This window comes from Moschus berezovskii, chromosome 3, assembly GCF_049115385.1.
Source record: "Moschus berezovskii isolate FMDL1 chromosome 3, NW_MosBer_1.0, whole genome shotgun sequence".
In the NCBI taxonomy this organism is placed as follows: domain Eukaryota; kingdom Metazoa; phylum Chordata; class Mammalia; order Artiodactyla; family Moschidae; genus Moschus; species Moschus berezovskii.
In genome coordinates this window covers 51,914,460-51,934,539 of record NC_142462.1, presented here as the reverse complement: position 1 = coordinate 51,934,539, position 20,080 = coordinate 51,914,460, and the positions used below count along the sequence as shown (strand labels likewise).

Sequence of the window (20,080 nt, the reverse complement as noted above, 5' to 3'; positions counted from 1 at the left end):
CTTCACAGTCCAACTCTCACATCCATACATGACCACGGGAAAAAGCATAGCCTTGACTAGATGGACTTTGGTTGGCAAAGTAATGCTCCTGCTTTTTAATATGCTATCTAGGTTGGTCATAACTTTCCTTCCAGAGAGTAAGCGTCTTTTAATTTCATAGCTGCAATCAGCATCCGCAGTGATTTTGGAGCCCAAAAAAATAAAGTCTGACACTGTTTCCACTGTTTCCCCATCTATTTCCCATGAAGTGATGGGACCAGACACCATGATCTTAGTTACCCTCTCTTATTTATTCATTACACTATGTGAAATTATCTTTTGTCATTCACATACTTACTGTCTTTCTTCTCAGCCCAAACGTAAGCATGAAAACAATATCTTTTGACCAACATATTCCCCAGTATCTACATGAGCTCCTGCTATGGAGCAGGCACTTGGTAAATATATGTGGACTAGTTTTCGCCATATTCAGGGCTGTCTTCAAATGCTAACACAATTTTAAGACCAATATAAACAGTGACATAACATACTTTCTTCCAAAGTCTTAATAGAGATATTCAAAGAACTAAAGGAATTTAAGAAATGAACACTATTATTAAGGTTAAAACACTGTGGCTTACTTACTGTCTCAGAGATAATAAAATGAAAGAGGAAACAGAAAGACACTCCCCACTCTCCCTACCCCATCCAGATTAATTTGTATGTGTGTGTGTGTGTGTGTGTATGTAAGTCACCCAGTTGTATCCAACTCTTTGCCACCCAATGGACTTTACAGTTCATGGAATTCTCCAGGCCAGAATACTGCAGTGGGTAGACTTTCCCTTCTCCAAGGGATCTTCCCAATCCAGTGATCAAACCCAGGTCTCCCACATTGCAGGCGGATTCTTTACCAGCTGAACTACCAGGGAAGCCCTTAAAACTTACACAGTTATACAGTGTGAAACCATCTTCAAAGATGTAAATTACTGTTCATTTCATCCTGGCTGTTGCTATTCTTTTTCAGTATGGGTAATAATGCATTTGCAGTTTCAGCTTTAGCATCAGTCCTTCCAATGAACACCCAGGATTGATCTCCTTTAGAATGGACTGGTTGGATCTCCTTGCAGTCCAAGGGACTCTCAAGAGTCTTCTCCAACACCACAGTTCAAAAGCATCAATTCTTCGGTGATCAGCTTTCTTCACAGTCCAACTCTCACATCCATACATGACCACGGGAAAAACCATAGCCTTGACTAGACGGACCTTTGTTGGCAAAGTAATGTCTCTGCTTTTTAATATACTATCAAGGATGGTCATAACTTTCCTTTCAAGGAGCAAGCGTCTTTTAATTTCATGGCGGCGATCAGCATCTGCAGTGATTTTGGAGCCCAAAAAAACAAAGTCTGACACTATACTTTGGCCACCTCATGCGACGAGTTGACTCACTGGAAAAGACTCTGATGCTGGGAAAGGTTGGGGGCGGGAGGAGAAGGGGACGACAGAGAATGAGATGGCTGGATGGCATCACCGACTCTGTGGACATGAGTTTGAGTGGGCTCCGGGAGTTGGTGATGGACAGGGAGGCCTGGCGTGCTGTGATTCATGGGGTCGCGGAGAGTCGGACACGACTGAGCGACTGAACTGAATAATGCATTTATTTCCAATTTTAGAAAGAATGGTTTTCCCTTTACATTCCCACAATTCCATCCAACAATACTACTAGCATTATCATATAAGTATTTCTCAAATTCTCATCTGCCTAAAGGGCCTGCTAGTGGGCAGTGAAACTCACTGTGCCTTCCAATTTGAAATATTCCCTTTCTTTCCTCCCCTTCCCTTACTGCTACAAACTCTACCCATGTCTAGGACTCTCTCCCCCACCAGATAGCTCAGCTTTTTACTAGTGTATCTTTTTTTCACCCTAGAAACTTTCCTACTAACCCCAGATGCACCCTCTGATGGAATGGACTGAAGAGTCAGCAGTGAATTTTGATTTCTCTCTGGGACAAAGCTAAACCCTGTCATGTTTTCAGTTAAAATGATTTACAGCTATCACTTAGGAAGCCTTTATCTTCTATTTATCCCTCACTGAACATAAAGGTTACAATGTCTAGAAAATTTAAAAAGGGATGTGCACCTTAAGTCTGAGAATCCAGATGTGATAGTGAAAAGGATTATTGAGTATATTTACCATTTCAATCAGCACACACAAAAGAAAACGTAAAATATCAAAAGGACAAAACAGGAAGCCGAGGCATTCATACTGGCAATAAGCCTAGCTCCTCAACAAAGATCCTGGTTTCCCACCCCTGACCCCTATGCTCTAAGGTCTAAAAATCAACCATCGCTCTTAGAGCTCAGAATGTGCCTTCACCTAACAGGCAAGCAGGTGCAACTAGGGAAAGAGAAGAGCTCTATCTAAGCTATCTGGGAATCTGAACTTTTATTCCCATAGGCATAGCATCACATGTGGTGATTAGGTCTAAAGGATCGTTAGCCACTAGGGTTAGGGTTAGTTAGTTCTGGCTTAGGATTAGAACAATAACAAAAATTAAAACGGCTATTATTTATTGAGTACTTATCATATGTCAGATGCTATGCTAAAGTACTTAAATATCTCATTTAATCCTTACAAGAACCCCATTTGATAGGTACTTACTGTTATTTCTATTTTTTCCAGAGGTAGAAGCTTAGGTACAGAGCAGTTAGATAATTTTCCATGAATAGAAAGTGCTGAAATTAGAATTCTAACAGTATTCTGACAGCAAACCTATAATTATATAGTATTTATAGGATGATGAATCAATGAACTTTTAGAAATAATTTCACACATTCATATATTTATTATTGCTCAGTCGCTAAGTCATGTCTGACTCTTTGTGACCCCATGGACTGCAGTACACCAGGCTTCTCTGTCTTTCACTACCTCCCGGAGTTTGTTCAAACTCATGCCCATTGAGTCAGTGATGCCATCTAACTATCTCATCCTCAGTTCATATATTGGGTATGCCTATATCTGACAGGTATATCGGGATACTATTAGGTTCATCGGCTAAATTGTAGATTTTATGTACTCTAATAATATGTCACAAATATAGCTATTTTAAAAAGAATACAAAATTTACCAACAACCACTTAGCATATACCTACTGTGATGTTACCCATCTTGCTTCGTAATGTAATATTACCTGCAAAAGAGAGAAAAAGACAACTTTACATATTAGGGATAATCTAGAAAGGAAATGTATTAATAATGTTCTAAAACATGGTTAGATATCCACAATATTTAATAATATTATTATTGTCATTCATGATTTTTCTCAGTATCACAATCCTAGTCAGAGATTTAGGCGCAGTTCAGTTCAGTCGCTCAGTTGTGTCCGACTCTTTGTGACCCCATGAATCACAGCACTCCAGGCCTCCCTGTCCATCACCAACTCCCGGAATTCACTCAAACTCATGTCCATCGAGTCGGTGATGCCATCCAGCCATCTCATTCTCTGTCGTCCCCTTCTCCTCCCGCCCCCAACCTTTCCTAGCATCGGAGTCTTTTCCAGTGAGTCAACTCTTCGCATGAGGTGGCCAAAGTATTGGAGTTTCAGCTTTAGCATCAGTCCTTCCAATGAACACCCAGGACTGATCTCCTTTAGAATGGACTGGTTGGATTTAGGCGCAACTACAAAATAGCTTTAGGCATCTATACAAACTCTCTTCTTCCACTCTAACTTAATCTACTACAGCACAACTAAAAAAACAAACCCCTGCACTTTCTGGGAAACATGGAAGACAAATAATGATTCTTCTAAAAGTTAAAAAAATGTAAAAAAAAAAAAAAACCACTACTTAAATGTACTGACTACACATTTTCAACCTAAACATCACAATATTTATCAGACCACACAAAGCCAAGTTTTGAACCAAATAACACTAAAATAATCCATGGAAAAAAGTAATTACTGTTATTTTTCAGGTCAGTTTGGCATACCTATCTGTGAGATTTCAGTGATTTCTCTACCAAGAGTTTAAAAGGTTTGGGACAGGAATAATAAATAATTGAAATATGACTAACAAAGAAAAAAAACTTCAAATATTCCCTTCTTTCAATGAAAACCTATTTTCTAGAATAAACATTGAACTCTGAAACCATTCTTCCCAGTGCCTTCCTCCAGCATCAAAAACAGCAGGATTTTTCTTCACGTGTGTTTAAGGGATAATTACTCCTAGAGTTATACCACCTATATTTACTGCACTATCATAATTCTAAAACTATAGTGAAGAGTAAAAAAGGAGTAAATAAAGAAAATGGTAAGAAACAAGTAGAGTAAAAGAAGCTGTGCTATTTAAAATCCCAAAAGATGATGCTTTTTAAAGTATTTCACTCAATATGTCAGCAAATTTGGAAAACTCAGCAATGGCCACAGGACTGGAAAAAGGTCAGTTTTCATTCCAGTCCCAAAGAAGGGCAATGCCAACGAATGTTCAAACTACCATACAACTGCACTCACTTCTCATGCTAGCAAGGTAATCCTCAAAATTCTCCAAGCCAGGCTTCAGCAGTACATGAAACTAGAACTTCCAGGTGTACAAGCTGGGTTTAGAACGGGCAGAGGAACCAGAGATCAAATTGTCATAGAAAAGGCAAGAAAATTTCAGAAAAACATCTATTCCTGCTTCATTGACTACACTAAAGTCTTTGACTGTATGGATCACAACAAACTGTGGAAAATTCTTTAAAGAAATGAAATATCAGACCATCTCACCTGCTTCCTGGGAAACCTGTGAAGTAGGTCAAGAAGCAACAGTTAGAGCTGGACATGGAACAACAGACTGGTTCCAAACTGGGAAAGGAGTATATCAAGGTTGTATATTCTCACCCTGCTCATTTAACTTATATGCAGAGTACATCATGTGGTATACTGAGCTGGGTGAATCATAACCTGAAATCAAGATTGCCAGGAGAAATATCAACAACCCCAGATATGTAGTGGAGAAGGCAATGGCACCCCACTGCAGTATTCTTGCCTGGAAAATCCCATGGATGGAGGAGCCTGGTAGGCTGCAGTCCATGGGGTCGCTAAGAGTCGGACACGACTGAGCGACTTCACTTTCCCTTTTCACTTTCATGCATTGGAGAAGAAAATGGCAACCCACTCCAGTGTTCTTGCCCGGAGAATCCCAGGGAAGGGGGAGCCTGGTGGGCTGCTGTCTATGGGGTCGCACAGAGTCGAACACGACTGAAGTGACTTAGCAGCAGCAGCAGCAGCAATGTAGCTGATACCATTCTAATGGCAGAAAGCAAAGAGGAAGTAAAGGGCCTCTTGCTGAGGGTGAAAGAAGAGAGTGAAAAAAACTGGCTTAAAACTCAACATTCAAAAAACTAAGAACATGGCATCCAGTCCCATCATTTCATGGCAAATAGATGGGGAAAAAGTAGAAACAGTGACAGATTTCCTTTCCTTGGGCTCCAAAATCACTGTGGACACTGACTGCAGCCATGAAATTAAAAGACGCCTGATCCTTGGAAGAAAAGCTATGACAAACCTAGACAATGTATTCAAAAGCAGAGACATCTGTTTGCCGACAAAGGTCTGCCTAGTCAAAGCTATGGTTTTTCCAGTAGTTATGTATGGATGTATGAGTTGGAGCATAAAGAAAGCTGAGTGCTGAAGAATTGATTCTTTTGAACTGTGGTACTGGAGAAAACTCTTGAGAGTCCCTTGGACTGCAAGGAGATCAAACCAGTCAATCCTAAGGGAAATCAGTCCTGAATATTCATTGGAAGGACTGCTGCTGAAGCTGAAGCTCCAATACTCTGGCCACCTGATGCGAAGAGCTGACTCACTGTAAAGACCCTGAAACTGGGAATGACTGAGGGCAGGAGGAGAAGGGGCGACAGAGGATGAGATGGTCGGATGGCATCACCGACTCAGTGGACATGAGTCTGAGAGACAGTGAAGGATAGGGAGCCTGGCAACCTACAGTCCATGGAGTCACAAAGAGTCAGACACAACTTAGCAACTGAACAAAAACAACAAAAGAAGAGTAAAAGAATAAAATTTCGTCTCAGAATTAATCTAGGATGAGTAAAATCATTTATTTCATTTCATGTATCTTGTAAATACTGACATGTATCAGTACCTGGGAAAAAGAAAAACAAAGGAGATGCTTGATTCATTTGTCCAACAGTTAAATGTGTTTTGACTGTAAAAATTTCTCTAAAAAAGTTTTATCTTTCATCATACTTCACGTAAGCATATGAACAAGAGATAGACTTGTGTAGGAGTAAAACTTGGTTTGTGTGAAGTTAAGCTTATAAAATTATTTTCAAGTTTCAGTAATTTACAAGGATGTGCAGATCTTCCTGTTACATGGTTAAGTAAATATTATTTCACTGGTGTGTTCTAGATACTCTTCCAATTTTCAAACCCAGTAAATGCAGATTCACATGCAAGTAGTAGCCAAGGATCACAAAGCTGCTAAGATAGCTTCCAATGATCCCTGCCTCCTGGTATTCATGCCCATGTATGAGCTCCTTCACTCATATGGAGGCTGGACCTACTGATGCTTTTAAAAAGGAGAATAAGGGCAAAGACAATGAGATGTTACTTTCACAACTAGGTTACAAACGATTCTTGCATCTGTCTTGCCAGTTCTCTTTTGCTGCAATGGAAGCCAGCTAGCCATGTTGTCTAACTGCCTTATGAAAGAGGCCCCCAGCCAATAGAATCTGAACTGAATCTTGCTAACAACAACATGAGTGAACTAGGAAGCAGATTCACTTTTGGCTGAACCTTCAAATAAACCCATGGCCCCACCTGATACCTTGATTACAACCTCAAGAGAGATCTTGAGGCAGAAGACCCAGTTAAGTGATACCAGATTCCGGACCACCCAAAGTATAAGAAAATAAGTGTTTGCTGTTTTCAGCTGCTAAATATGTTACAAAGGAAGAGGTAACTAGAAAAGATGTTGAAAGCTGGACGTGGGGTGATGCCACAATAAATAACTAAAAATATGGGAACAGCTTTGGAAATTGGCAGTAGGCACAGGCTGGAAGGATTTTTAGGAGCATGGCAGAGAAAGCCTAAATTGCCTGAACAGTGTGTTAGTAGAAAGCTGGACTTTGAGTGCTTCTCATATAAGGGCTTAAATGGAAGTGAAAAAAGTGTTTTGGAAACTGGAAGAAGGCAGATCTTTGTTAAGCAGTATTAGAAACTTCGCAATACTATCACATTCAGTAATGTGGAAAGTAGGAAATGTGCCTAATGAACTGAATGATCTAGCTAAGAAGATGGCCAAGCAGAGTCAAAGTGTTGTAGGTGCTGCCTATTTTTTCTTGCAGCGTCAGTAAAATGCAAACAAAGTAAGATAAACTTAAGAAACAATTGTTTAAAAAAAGAATCAGGACAAGAATCATTTTGAAAATTCTCAGCTTCTCAAGATGGCAAAAGGTGAGAAAGTTAAGAATAGCTTTGACACAGTTTGAATTCAGTGTACTGCCAGAACATGGCCTAAAAATGAAACTGATGGATTGACCGTAAAATCTTTTGTCAAGACTCCAGAAAGATTAAGAGTGATACCTCACAGTATTAATTAAGCTATACAAAAAGTCCATTAAACCGGCTGAGGGTATCTCACAGCTCCTCTCAATCAAGCAACAGGTCCCCTAGAAAGCTTGCGAGCACCATATCTTAATTTCTCTGCAGAAGTCCACATTTTGAAAACATTCTTGGATGTGGCCTTCATCTAATGCAATAAACACCAATGTGATTAATAGAAGGCTGACAAAATTTGTGAGAATTATATCAGCAAACACGTTGCTAACTTCGACCAAAAGGGACAGTAACAGTACAAAGTGAAATGAGACCACTGGAGTCCCAAAATTCTGCTGGCAGAAAGCAGACTAAGAAAATTCCTCAGCTGCAAACAGATGCTATATTTCATAAAAAAGGAAGGATGACTCAAAGGAAGAAACCAAGAGCTCAGACGGCAAAGCCTGGAAACCTAAAGAATTATCACAAGGCCATGAGATCTAATCAAAGAACCTCCAATGTTTTCCTACCTAAATTTCAAAACCATTATGGACGAATGACTCCCTTATTTTTCTCCCCTTAGAACAGGAAAGTCTATAGCAATTATCCTGTGTGTATCCCATCTCCGTATGCTTAGTGTACAGGTGGTATGTATAGCTTGAGGAGGTCAGAGAACAGGTCTTAAGATTGAGAACTATACTTGAGGAGTTAGACCTAAACAACTATACCCAAGGAAGCTCATCTACATTTGGATCTGATTTTGGTGTAGACATTCTGGACTCTAAGCAGATGTGCAATAGGATGAGACTCTGGGAACGCTGAAAGGAAGGGAGTGTATTTTGTATATGGGAAGGACACAAATCACTTGCAGGGGGTGCAGAGGATAGACTGGCAATTCAAAACCTTATAGGCTATCTAGGGAGATACATACATGAAAAGTTAAAAATGAGTGTTTATCAATAATTTTAAGTTAATGTTGTAACTGAATAGTATGTATTAGGTTCCATAATCATTCTGAGGAAGCAGACTAAAATGATGTGGCATGAACAAGGAAAAAATCATATTGGAGATTTCATCAGAGTCTATGTTTGAAATATGAGTAAAATTTGATGCTGAGGGGGAATGATTTTGTTGAAAAGGTATGTAAGCAATGGTAAAAAGGCGTAACTACCCGTGCTATATTTAAATCATGCTCATCAGTTAGGTTAGAGCAATTAGGCCAATCTATGAGGACAGGGCGGAGAAGGCAATGGCAAGCCACTCCAGTACTATTGCCTAGAAAATCCCATGGATGGAGGAGCCTGGTAGGCTGCAGTCCATGGGGTCGCTAAGGGTCGGACACGACTGAGCGACTTCACTTTCACTTTTCACTTTCACACATTGGAGAAGGAAATGGCAACCCACTCCAGTGTTCTTGCCTGGAGAATCCCAGGGACAGGGGAGCCTAGTGGGCTTCCGTCTATGGGGTCACACAGAGTCGGACACGACTGAAGTGACTTAGCAGCAGCAGCAGCATGAGGACAGGGATTAAGTGTTTCTTACTTAGCATTATATTTTGAGAGTTTAGCATATTGCCCATGTTCAAATTTAGCTTGGAAAAACAGGTAAAAACAAATTTGTAGAAGAATCATAGAGTGTTTAGTCTATTGACTTTGTCCTATACCAAAGGAGTCAAAGAAGACTTTCAAGATGAGAAGAACACAAGAAAACCATCTAGTATTCATTCCTTCCTAATCTTTAGGAAAACTAAGCTAGTGTCAGACACTCAGAATTCTCTTTACTGTTGTCACCTTATGACCACCTTAAAAATAAGATAAAGCAGACCTCTGCTATTTGTGATTTAACTATTAGTAAAACAACAACAATATAAAAACTGACATAGTTCTATGACTGACTAAATGACATAGTCAGTCATTTAGTTAGTGAGTTCACCCATTCAGCAAGACAAAAGGAGCTTTAGTAAACTAGTCTCCAAGGAATGCAGTAAAAATTTACTTTTTAAACAAAAATAGAAAATGTGGTCTTTTTCAAAAAGTCAGTCAGTAGTTAGTGTGATAAAAGTGAACAGTCAGTCAGTAGTTAGTGTGATAAAAGAAAACAATGGTTTTAGAGCCAAAAAAAAAAAAGTTTTAGTTTCATAAAAGAAAAAAAAGAGAGGACTAGTTAAATTATAAAGTGTAGTCGCTCAGTCGTGTCCGACTCTTTACAACCTCATGTACTGTAACCTACCAGGCTCCTTTGTCCATGGGATTTTCCAGGCAAGAATACTGGAGTGGGTTGCCATTTCCTTCTCCAGGAGATCTTCCTGACCCGGGGATTGAACCTGGGTCTCCCACATTGTAGGCAGACGGTCTACCGTCTGAGCCACCAGGGAAGTCAGTTAAATTATAGCAGAATCTATACAGTGTCAGACTTTATTTTTGGGGGCTCCAAAATCACTGCGGATGCTGATTGCAGCCATGAAATTAAAAGACGCTTACTCCTTGGAAGGAAAGTTATGACCAACCTAGATAGTATATTAAAAAGCAGAGACGTTACTTTGCCAACAAAGGTCCGTCTAGTCAAGGCTATAGTTTTTCCAGTGGTCATGTATGGACGTGAGAGTTGGACTGTGAAGAAAGCTGAGCGCCAAAGAATTGATGCTTTTGAACTGTGGTGCTGGAGAAGACTCTTGAGAGTCCCTTGGACTGCAGGGAGATCCAACCAGTCCATCCTAAAGGAGATCAGTCCTGGGTGTTCATTGGAAGGACTGATGCTAAAGCTGAAACTCCAATACTTTGGTCACGTCATGCGATGAGTTGACTCGCTAGAAAAGACTCTGATGCTAGGAAGGATTGGGGGTGGGAGGAGAAGGAGACGACAGAGAATGAGATGACTGGATGGCATCACCGACTCTGTGGACATGAGTTTGAGTGAACTCCGGGAGTTGGTGATGGACAGGGAGGCCTGGCGTGCTGTGATTCATGGGGTCACAAAGAGTCGGACACGACTGAGTGACTGAACTGAACTGATACAGTCTCAAACTACATCTCTCTTGAATGTTATCGAGTTCTGTACAGGGAAAGCATAAAGGAATAATAAAACTATGGAAATAAACAATATCTGTAAATATAAGGAATATATCAAAATATTTTTGTTAGTGCTAAAGGACTTTTAAAACAATAAACAAAAAAATATTCTCAACTCATCCAACTGTTTAGAAAATCTCTACCCTAAACAGAAATATTTCAAGGTCATAAAAATACACAACATGGAACTCTTACCTCAAATACTTTGTGGAAGAAGACAGAATATTTTAAAGTACACATATCAACCGAATGGACATTACTAGCACAGTTTTCTGTAATTTGGTTTTACCTTTTTCCATCACCAGACGGTGAAAACAATAAACAAATCAAGTATCTGAGAGGAGTAGATCTTTGTAAAAGCTTTCCTTTCATTAAAGCAGATGCCATATGATCTGTAATAATTATGTGTGCTTACTCTTCTTTCAAGTTATTTAATTTTTCCACAAAACCCAATGTTTGAGAAAATAAACAGTTCTCCTTAACTAGCCACACTTCATTCTAATAGGATCAGGAAGAATTAGCTATCAATTTAAAGAAAAATGGTTTATTTTTCTTCACTAAAAAGATTTTGGTAAAAATAGCACACATACTCTCATTATCCAAACAGAGAAATAAAATATCCATAAAGGTTAAATCCTTTTTGTGCTTCTTTTTTAAGGGGAAGATTGGGGGAGCAGAAAGAAAATATTTTCTACCTGCAAGCACATGGCTTAATGCAAAGCATACAGAGGTATATAAAACATGATCCCTGCTATTGAGGAGTTTATAATCAGGCAAAAATTTATGGGTCATTGGAAGGCCAGAAATAGAGAAAGGCTGCTTTAGCTGAGTATGAAAAGATTACTAAAAGTAAATGAGATAAATAAAGCTGGGAAAAACATTTTAGAAAGACTATAACCGATCAGTATGATCAAGGGCTCTGATCAAAAACTCAGAAGTATAAAACAGGTATGAATGTATGAACACAAAGCATAAGGTCAAAAAAAGGGAGTATGTTAGCTAAGTCACTGAGCAGGAAAGGGTTTGGGTAAGACAATGCCATGTTCAATGTGCTTTTCTAATAAACAACCATATAATAGTTCCCTAATAGCTCAGTTGGTAAAGAATCCACCTGCAATGCAGGAGACCCATAGGCTACCCACTCCAGTATTCTTGGGCTTCCCTGCTGGCTCAGCTGGTAAAGAATCTGCCTGCAAGGTGGGAGACCTGGGTTCGATTCCTGGGTTGGGAAAATCCCCTGGAGAAGGGAAAGGCTACCCACTCCAGTATTCTGGCCTGGAGAATTCCATGGACTGTAAAGTCCTTGGGGTGGCAAAGAGTTGGACATGACTGAACGACTAGCACTTGCAGTGTCACACAATAGTTAGAACGATGAATTTGAAGAAGGCAAGACTGGAAGCAAATTTATTGCTAGAGGTGAGGCAAGAGCTGACAAGCATCTTAATGAGAAGAGTAGCAATTTTGAAGAAAAAGATGGGAGAGACTGAAAGAAATATTTAGGTGATTGTGCCTGTGCAGCTCAGTCATGTCTGACTCTTTGCAAACCCATGGACTGTACCTGCCAGGCTCCTCTTTCCATGGGATTCTCCAGGCAAGAATACTGAGTGGGCTGCCATTTCCTCCTCTAAAAGAACTTCCCAATCCAGGGATCAAACCTGTGTCTCCTGCAACTCCTGCAATGGTAGGCAGATTCTTTACCACTGAGCCACCTAAAACCTATCTAAATTTGGTGTTGACTAGATGTGGAAGGTGACAGAAATTCAGGATTACTTCTGTATTTCTAGCTTAGGAAATAACGTATATGGTAATATTAGAATCTGTAAATGGAAATAAAAGAGGAAGAATACAATATGGATGAGGTTGGGGGTGTGGGAAAATAGGAGAAAAGAAGTTAGAAACATGAAGTCATCAGAGAAGACTATAAAGATCCAAATGGCTTTGTCTACTAAGCAGATGGATGTCTAAGTTGGAAGTCAGGGCTAGAGATATAAATTTGAATTATTGGAATACAATGGTAGTTGAGACTCAAAAGTGTATAAGATGTCCAAGGAAAAGAAAGAACTGAAAGAACAATGAAACAGGATGAAATGCTGGAGAATACCAAGGGGGTGTGTAAAGAGGAGGAACTCACAGACATTTGAGAAAGAGCAATTTTAAATACTGATGCTTTCAAATTTGGTGCTGGATAAGACTCTTGAGAGTCCCTTTGACTGCAAGGAGATCAAACCAATCAATCCTTAAGTAAATCAACCCTGAATATTCACTGGAGGGACACATGCTGAAGCTGAAGCTCCAATACTCTGGCCATCTGACATGAACAGACGATTCACTAGAAAAGACCCTGATGCTAGTAAAGACTGAAGGCAACAGAAGAGGACAACAGAGGACGAGATGGTTAGACAGCATCAACGACTCAATGGATACGAACCTGAGCAAACTCTGGGTGATCATGAAGGACTGGGGAGCCTTGCATGTTGCAGTTCACAAAGAGTCAGACACGACTTAGTGACTGAACAAAAATTATAAATATAAAATGTGACACAGATGCCAGTACCCACTAATACTTGTGTGCCTTTCTCCTTTCTTAGAACACACTAAGCTCTTTATCTCAGAATTCTATAGTTAAAGTCATTTTAAAACATTCTGGCTAACAAATTTCTCACATGATCCTCTATGATCTCTCTTCCTTTAGTGGAAGCTTGGAGGCTATACCCTGAAAATGGCATTATCACCTTTAAGGAAGGAGTCCAGTCCCTCCAAGGAAATGAGCAGAGTCCAAACACTGCATGGAATAGCAGCATATTTATCACATGTCTAAATCATGAAAAGAAAAAATCTATGCTATCTGTACCACAAAGCAAGCTATAATTTCATATAAAAAAGTTTTAAGTGTCCAGATTCAACATTAACATAAATTATGTGTCAAATGACAATCAAACTTAATGAATTTAAGAACAGAAACTAAAATTAGAACAAAGCATTTTCATGACCTTATGAAGAATCCCATTTAATCTAATAAAAGTTTCTTTCCTTTAGAATTTGTATTTCTGAGTTTCTAAATTCATAAGGCAGATTTATAAATTTACCAGAGCTTGTACGTTCTTCTTAGAGAAAAACTGAAACATTTCTTTATAAAGTTTTGAGTGCTATCAAAATTATCAATTGTATTTGCATAGTTTATGTAACGTTTACTTTTGTGAAAGTTTCTAAAATCCAAAGTTATTTAAGAAAACATTCAGCATGTATATATTGCTAAATCTTTTGACAACAAAGGACTTCTGAAGTACAGAAAAATGGGAACTAACAGTCATCAATTTATTAATGTATGTTCCCAAAGAGCCTAAAATAAGATCCTCAGTTATACAGAGAATCTAAATATTTTAAATAGTTTTATTCATTAATCATTTATTTTAAAAAATAACATAAGTTAAATATAAAACACTAAAATGACTGTCATGAGTACTCCTATATAATAAACCCAATTAATTTATTTAAATTGTAAGTAAAATCAATCCCAGCAAACCATTTCAAGGAAGCTTTTCTGAGTCAGGATACTATATATTTACAAATATTCTAAAAATATATTTACTAGAATACATATAAATACAGAATTATTTAAAAATCACAAATATTCAAATAGAGGAATACAACAACTATACAAAGAATATAATTTTTAACAACTTAGAAGAAAATCAAAAGATAGTAAACTCATAAAACTTTACATCTGAACACAAACTATTCAAGTACTTATTCTCCCACTAGATTCTCAGTGCCAGAACATTAGGGAATTTTTGTTGAATCAATAAATACACGAGTTTCTTCTGTATTAGAAGGCATACATACTTAATATGTGATTCAACATTCAGTTCAGTTCAGTCACTCAATCGTGTCTGACTCCGCAACCCCATGGATGGCAGCATGCCAGGCCTCCCTATCCATCACCAACTCCCAGAGTTTAGCCAAACTTATGTCCATTGGGTCGGTGATGCCATCCAACGATCTCATCCTCTGTCATCTCCTTCTCCTCCTGCCTTCAATCTTTCCCAGCATCAGGGTCTTTTCAAATGAGTCAGTTCTACGCATCAGGTAGCCAAAGTATTGGAGTTTCAGCTTCAGCATCAGTCCTTCCAATGAATATTCAGGACTGATTTCCTTTAGGATGGACTGGTTGGATCTCCTTGCAGTCCAAGGGAATCTCAAGAGTCTTCTCCAACACCACAGTTCAAAAGCATCAATTCTTCGGCGCTCAGCTTTTTTTACAGTCCAACTCTCAGATCCATACATGACTACTGGTAAAACCATAGCTTTGACTAGATGGACTTTTGTTGGCAAAACAATGTCTCTGCTTTTTAATATGCTGTCTAGGTTGATCATAATTTTTCTTCCAAGGAGCAAGCGTCTTTTAATTTCATGGCTGCAGTCTCTACCTTCAATGATTTTGGAGTCCCCAAAAATAAATTCTGTCACTGTTTCCATTGTTTCCCCATCTATTTGCCATGAAGTGATGGGACCAGACGCCATGATCTTAGTTTTCTGAATGTTGACTTTTAAGCCAACTTTTTCACTCTCCTCTTTCACTTTCATCGAGAGACTCTTTAGTTCTTCTTCTGCCATAAAGGTGGCATCATCTGCATATCTGAGGTTATTGTGCATCATCCAGCCTGGCATTTCTCATGACACACTCTGCACATAAGTTAAATAAGCAGGGTGAGAATATACAGCCTTGACGTACTCCTGTCCCGATTTGGATCCAGTCTGTTGTTCCATGCCTAGTTCTAACTGTTCCTTCTTGACCTGCATACAGATTTTTCAGGAGGCAAGTCAGGTGGTCTGGTATTCCCATCTCTTTAAGAATTTTCCACAGTTTGTTGTGATCCACAGAGTCAAAGGCTTGGCATAGTTGATAAAGCAGAAGTAGAATTTTTTCTGGAACTCTCCTGCTTTTTTGATGATCCAACGGATGGTGGCGATTTGATCTTTGGTTCCTTTGCCTTTTCTAAATCCAGCTTGAACTCTGGAAGTTCACAGTTCTCTTATTGCTGAAGCCTGGCTTGGAGAATTTTGAGCATTATTTTGCTACCATGTGAGATGAGTGCAACTGTGCAGTATTTAACATTACAAATGGAGAAGGCAATGGCAACCTACTCCAGTACTCTTGCGTTGAAAATCCCAAGGAAGGAGGAGCCTGGTGGGCTGCAGTCCATGTGGTCGCTAAGAGTCAGAGACAACTGAGCGACTTCACTTTCACTTTTCACTTTCATGCATTGGAGAAGGAACTGGAACCCACTCCAGTGTTCTTGCCTGGATAGTCCTACAGACGGGGGAGCCTGGTGGGCTGCCGTCCATGGCGTCGCACAGAGTCAGACATGACTGAAGCGACTTATCAGCAGCAGCAACATTATGAATAGTAAATATTACTAGTTAGTTACTCATTTTCTTATTAAGCAAATACAGCTAGCTATTCTTAAAATTTTCATTTCAAAAAACCTTTAAGACAGATTTTTTTTTTCTTTTCTCTACATATAGGAGTCAATTTGTAAGGCCAGGAAAGACTTATTACTCCTTTCATTTTCCCTTTCTTCATTACTGAGCATCGTCTTTTAAGTATTCAGCAGTACTGGTTTGCATCAGAGTATATGAACAAAAATAATACATAGATAAAAAATAAATTTCAAGCTCCCTCTTCCTTTATGGAAGGAACCCTTTGAAGTCACACACTGAAGATAGCAGCAACACTTTTATAAAATGAACTGGGTACCTGATTGGCTCCACAGAGCTAGGCTGAACCCAGACACTCTAAGGAACACCAAAAACTCATTTAAGGCATAATAAATGACCCTGAAACTGGAATTTACAATTTAGAACCTATCTGAAGCAGTGCATCTGTGTTATTGTGTCGTTTGCCTAGAGGAAGCATCTGTAGAGCAACCCAGGAAGCCTCAAAGCGATGATAGAATTTGGGTTGCAATCAAGAAATTCACCATGGCTATGTACAAACATCTCCCTAAAAGTCAAGAAATCTGGATTGAATACTTGCTCTTCCATTAATAACTTATAACTGAGAGCAAACAATTAGACATTTCTAAGTTTTGTATTCTTCATTTGTAAACAGCCAATTACCCAGCAAGGAAAAGAAGCAGACTCACTGAAGCACACAATAAATGTTTGCTTTCAACACGCTTTCACACAAACACCCACCCACTTACTGATGGGATCCCCAGGCAGTGGCAGTGGTAAAGAACCTGCCTGCCAATGCAGGAGACATAAGAGAGATAGGTTCGATCCCTGGGTCGGGAAGATCTCCTGAAGGAGGGCAAGGAAACCCACTCTAGTATTCTTGCCTGGAGAATTCCATGGACAGAGGAATCTGGCAGGCTATGGTCCCTAGGGTCACAAAGATTCAGACACAACTGAAGCAATTTAGTGCACACACACACCCCTACTGACACAAGGGCTCCAAATTCATATATCTGAAGACAGTTATTGTTATGATGTTTGTGGTATAAAAGGCTCTTACAACATTTGTATGTTGGAATTAAAAACAAAATCTACCTTATGAAAAAGAAGCCAAACTAAACAAATCCTGAACAGGCAGGTCTTAGAATATATATATTCTTATGAGTTTGTTTTCTGTAAGATGTTTAGAAGCAGCAATCTATTTTCCCATAAAAGATCCCCAAGCTAGTTAATTTAAATACAACCAAAATATGGATCTAATTTGCATTATATGACCATCATCACTTACAACAAAGAACTCACTGCAACATATATTTAGCATTCCAGCTTAGGGTGGTCCTTGGGAGGTATCTCTCCCTACTAAACTCCAGTAGCTAGAACATAGGGACTTCCTTCCCCCAGTCATGACTCTATCTTTAAACTTATTAGGATGTAGGGCTAGCACATTGGCTACTCTTCTGTACCCATCCCATCTTCACACTCCAGACTCAAGGAACATGTGCATATAATCCCTTGGGACAAGGATGGAACTAGGTATGGCATATAAGGGAAAGGCAAAAAATTGGGCCTCTCTGAAAGGTGACTTAAAAAGTAGGCAGGCACTGGGTGTGACTAAAAAACAAAAATGGTTCCTTTCAAATCTCTCTCTTTCTTATACTGACTACCACTGGAAAACCGAGTAGAGTGAGAGCCATGGATTAGATAGAGAAAGCAGGGCTGAACAACCTTTTGTATTTGCACAACCTTTGTACAAATGGAACCTTTTGTACCGTGGCAACTGGATCAATTTTCCCTTCTACTTCTTTCTGCTCTACTAGTATTATAAACAAGAAAGATGACACTCAATCCTCCCACTAGACTATGAGTTCTTTAAAGACAGACATCATCTCCTGCCCAACTTCATACCCCTGGGGCCTGAAAATCTGGCACACAATAGGTGGTCAAAAAGGTACTGCGTGAATCAATACATATAAAGGTAGAGGATGCTGTACGCTGTCATCCAGAATCCCCTCTGTAACTGAAGGGCTTGTTTTCTGATCTACTGGGAATCCTGCTGGCAGACAGTCCTCAGCTGTCTGCCCTCTTAGGGAACTGGTTTAGCTGAAGAGAGCCATTTTGATCCTGGATCATACTGCTTCAGGGGCAGCCTGCATCTAGGACTGGGGACATAAAGGTCCACCTCCCCTCATCCCAAACTGAAACAATTCTGAGGACCATCTCAGCTTCACAGCATCCTTTGGGGTTGTTGAGACTCATCAAGTTTAATCTCTCCTGTGGAAACCAGGCTTTCTTCCTTTGTATAGCACTGGGCCCCAGAGGCCTCCCTGGTAAATCTGCTGCACTCTGAATTTCCATCTTACAGTCTCCTTTCAAAAATCCAACCAGAGACAAAGTCTGAAAGAGGATGCAGGTCTGATTAGACTTAAACAACCCAAGAAAAGTTACCTGACTTTAAAGTAGAGGTCAGTAAATAAAAAACACTTTACAAAAGCTAAAGAATGAACTCTTTTATTCCTAGCCATCTATTTCCATATCAGCCACTGTAACTAATCAAGAGACCTAGAGTATTTTGAGGACTGTTTCAAAAAAGTAAATTTGTTTTACCATCATGCAAACTACTGATGTTAAATTGTACCAAGTTCAATTTTTGACTAATTTAAAACAAAAAAAATTAAACATTAATGAATTTAGAATAAACATGATATAAAGTACTGCAGAGAAGAGAGCTGTTCTTATCCTGAGTGTTAATCAACATGTAATATGGTAAGGAATTGACTTTCCACTAAAAGTTACTTAATATATTAAGTACAGCACTTTTAGTTACAACTGACAGTTAAGAAATGCAATGCCTACATATAAGTCATTGTTCAAATATGGAGTTACAAAGTACCAGAACTAGTCAAGGCACAACTGAGTTAAGAAAAAAAAACAAAACCTGATGAATAAGTAAGAAAACTATTTGCTTTATTTAGGTGCAGCTCTACTAGTGTTCTTGCCTGGAGAATCCTAGGGACAGGGGAGCCTGGTGGGCTGCCGTCTCTGGGGTCGACAGAGTTGGACACGACTGAAGCAACTTAGCAGCAGCAGCAGCAGCTACTTACTGGACACAAGCTATTCTGGTCTCAAATAATACTTTCAGCCTACAAGAATGATTGACAAGGTTTAACTATGCAATCGAGGTTCAAGAATTATTTCAAGCATTTAAGTACTCATTTTTTTAGTTTTCTTTTTAACTGTAAGACTTCTTGCCAGTTTGCTATACTGCATGGTTAGCACTAGTCAGGTTTTCTAATACTACTTAATAATTCATGTTGATTATGAAAATCTGGAAGTTTCACCAAAGTATATAGATAACAATATTCGGCTTTCCTATAGAAGTTAAATGAGTGTGGACTATGTACAGCAAAAGTTTGTTTGTAACTCCTGGAAAATGGTCCAAAAGGCATTTAGCAGATGTGTACACACTACCTGCCAGGATAAGAGATTCTTAATTCTATTAATATCCATATATATTTCAGAAAACATGCCTGGACTTAAATCATCCGCTATGTGGAAATTAAGAAGGGTGCTGAGTGACATTAAATACCAGCATGCCCTCTGCCATATTCAGTTCAGTTCAATTCAGTCGCTCAGTCGTGTCCGACTCTCCGCGACCCCATGAATCACAGCACGCCAGGCCTCCCTGTCCATCACCAACTCCCGGAGTTCACTCAAACTCATGTCCACAGAGTCAGTGATGCCATCCAGCCATCTCATTCTCCGTCGTCCCCTTCTCCTCCAGCCCCCAACCTTTCCCAGCATCAGAGTCTTTTCCAGTGAGTCAACTCGTCGCATGAGGTGGCCAAAGTATTGGAGTTTCAGCTTTAGCATCAGTCCCTCCAATGAACATCCAGGATTGATCTCCTTCAGAATGGACTGGTTGGATCTCCTTGCAGTATAAGGGACTCTCAAGAGTCTTCTCCAACACCACAGTTCAAAAGCATCAATTCTTCGGCGATCAGCTTTCTTCACAGTCCAACTCTCACATCCATACATGACCACGGG

At 39.4% G+C, this 20,080-nt stretch overlaps 1 protein-coding gene across 3 annotated transcripts in view; it reads right to left on the bottom strand.

The window, feature by feature from the left end:
* The window catches only part of FAM185A (family with sequence similarity 185 member A), a 76,049-nt gene that overhangs the window by 37,685 nt on the left and 18,284 nt on the right, over positions 1-20,080 (bottom strand). For all 3 annotated transcript variants that reach the window (XM_055420716.2, XM_055420715.2, XM_055420717.2), the window contains exon 5: positions 3,126-3,167. In XM_055420716.2, the coding sequence (XP_055276691.2) occupies positions 3,126-3,167 (42 nt within the window). The remainder of the gene's footprint in view (positions 1-3,125; positions 3,168-20,080) is intronic.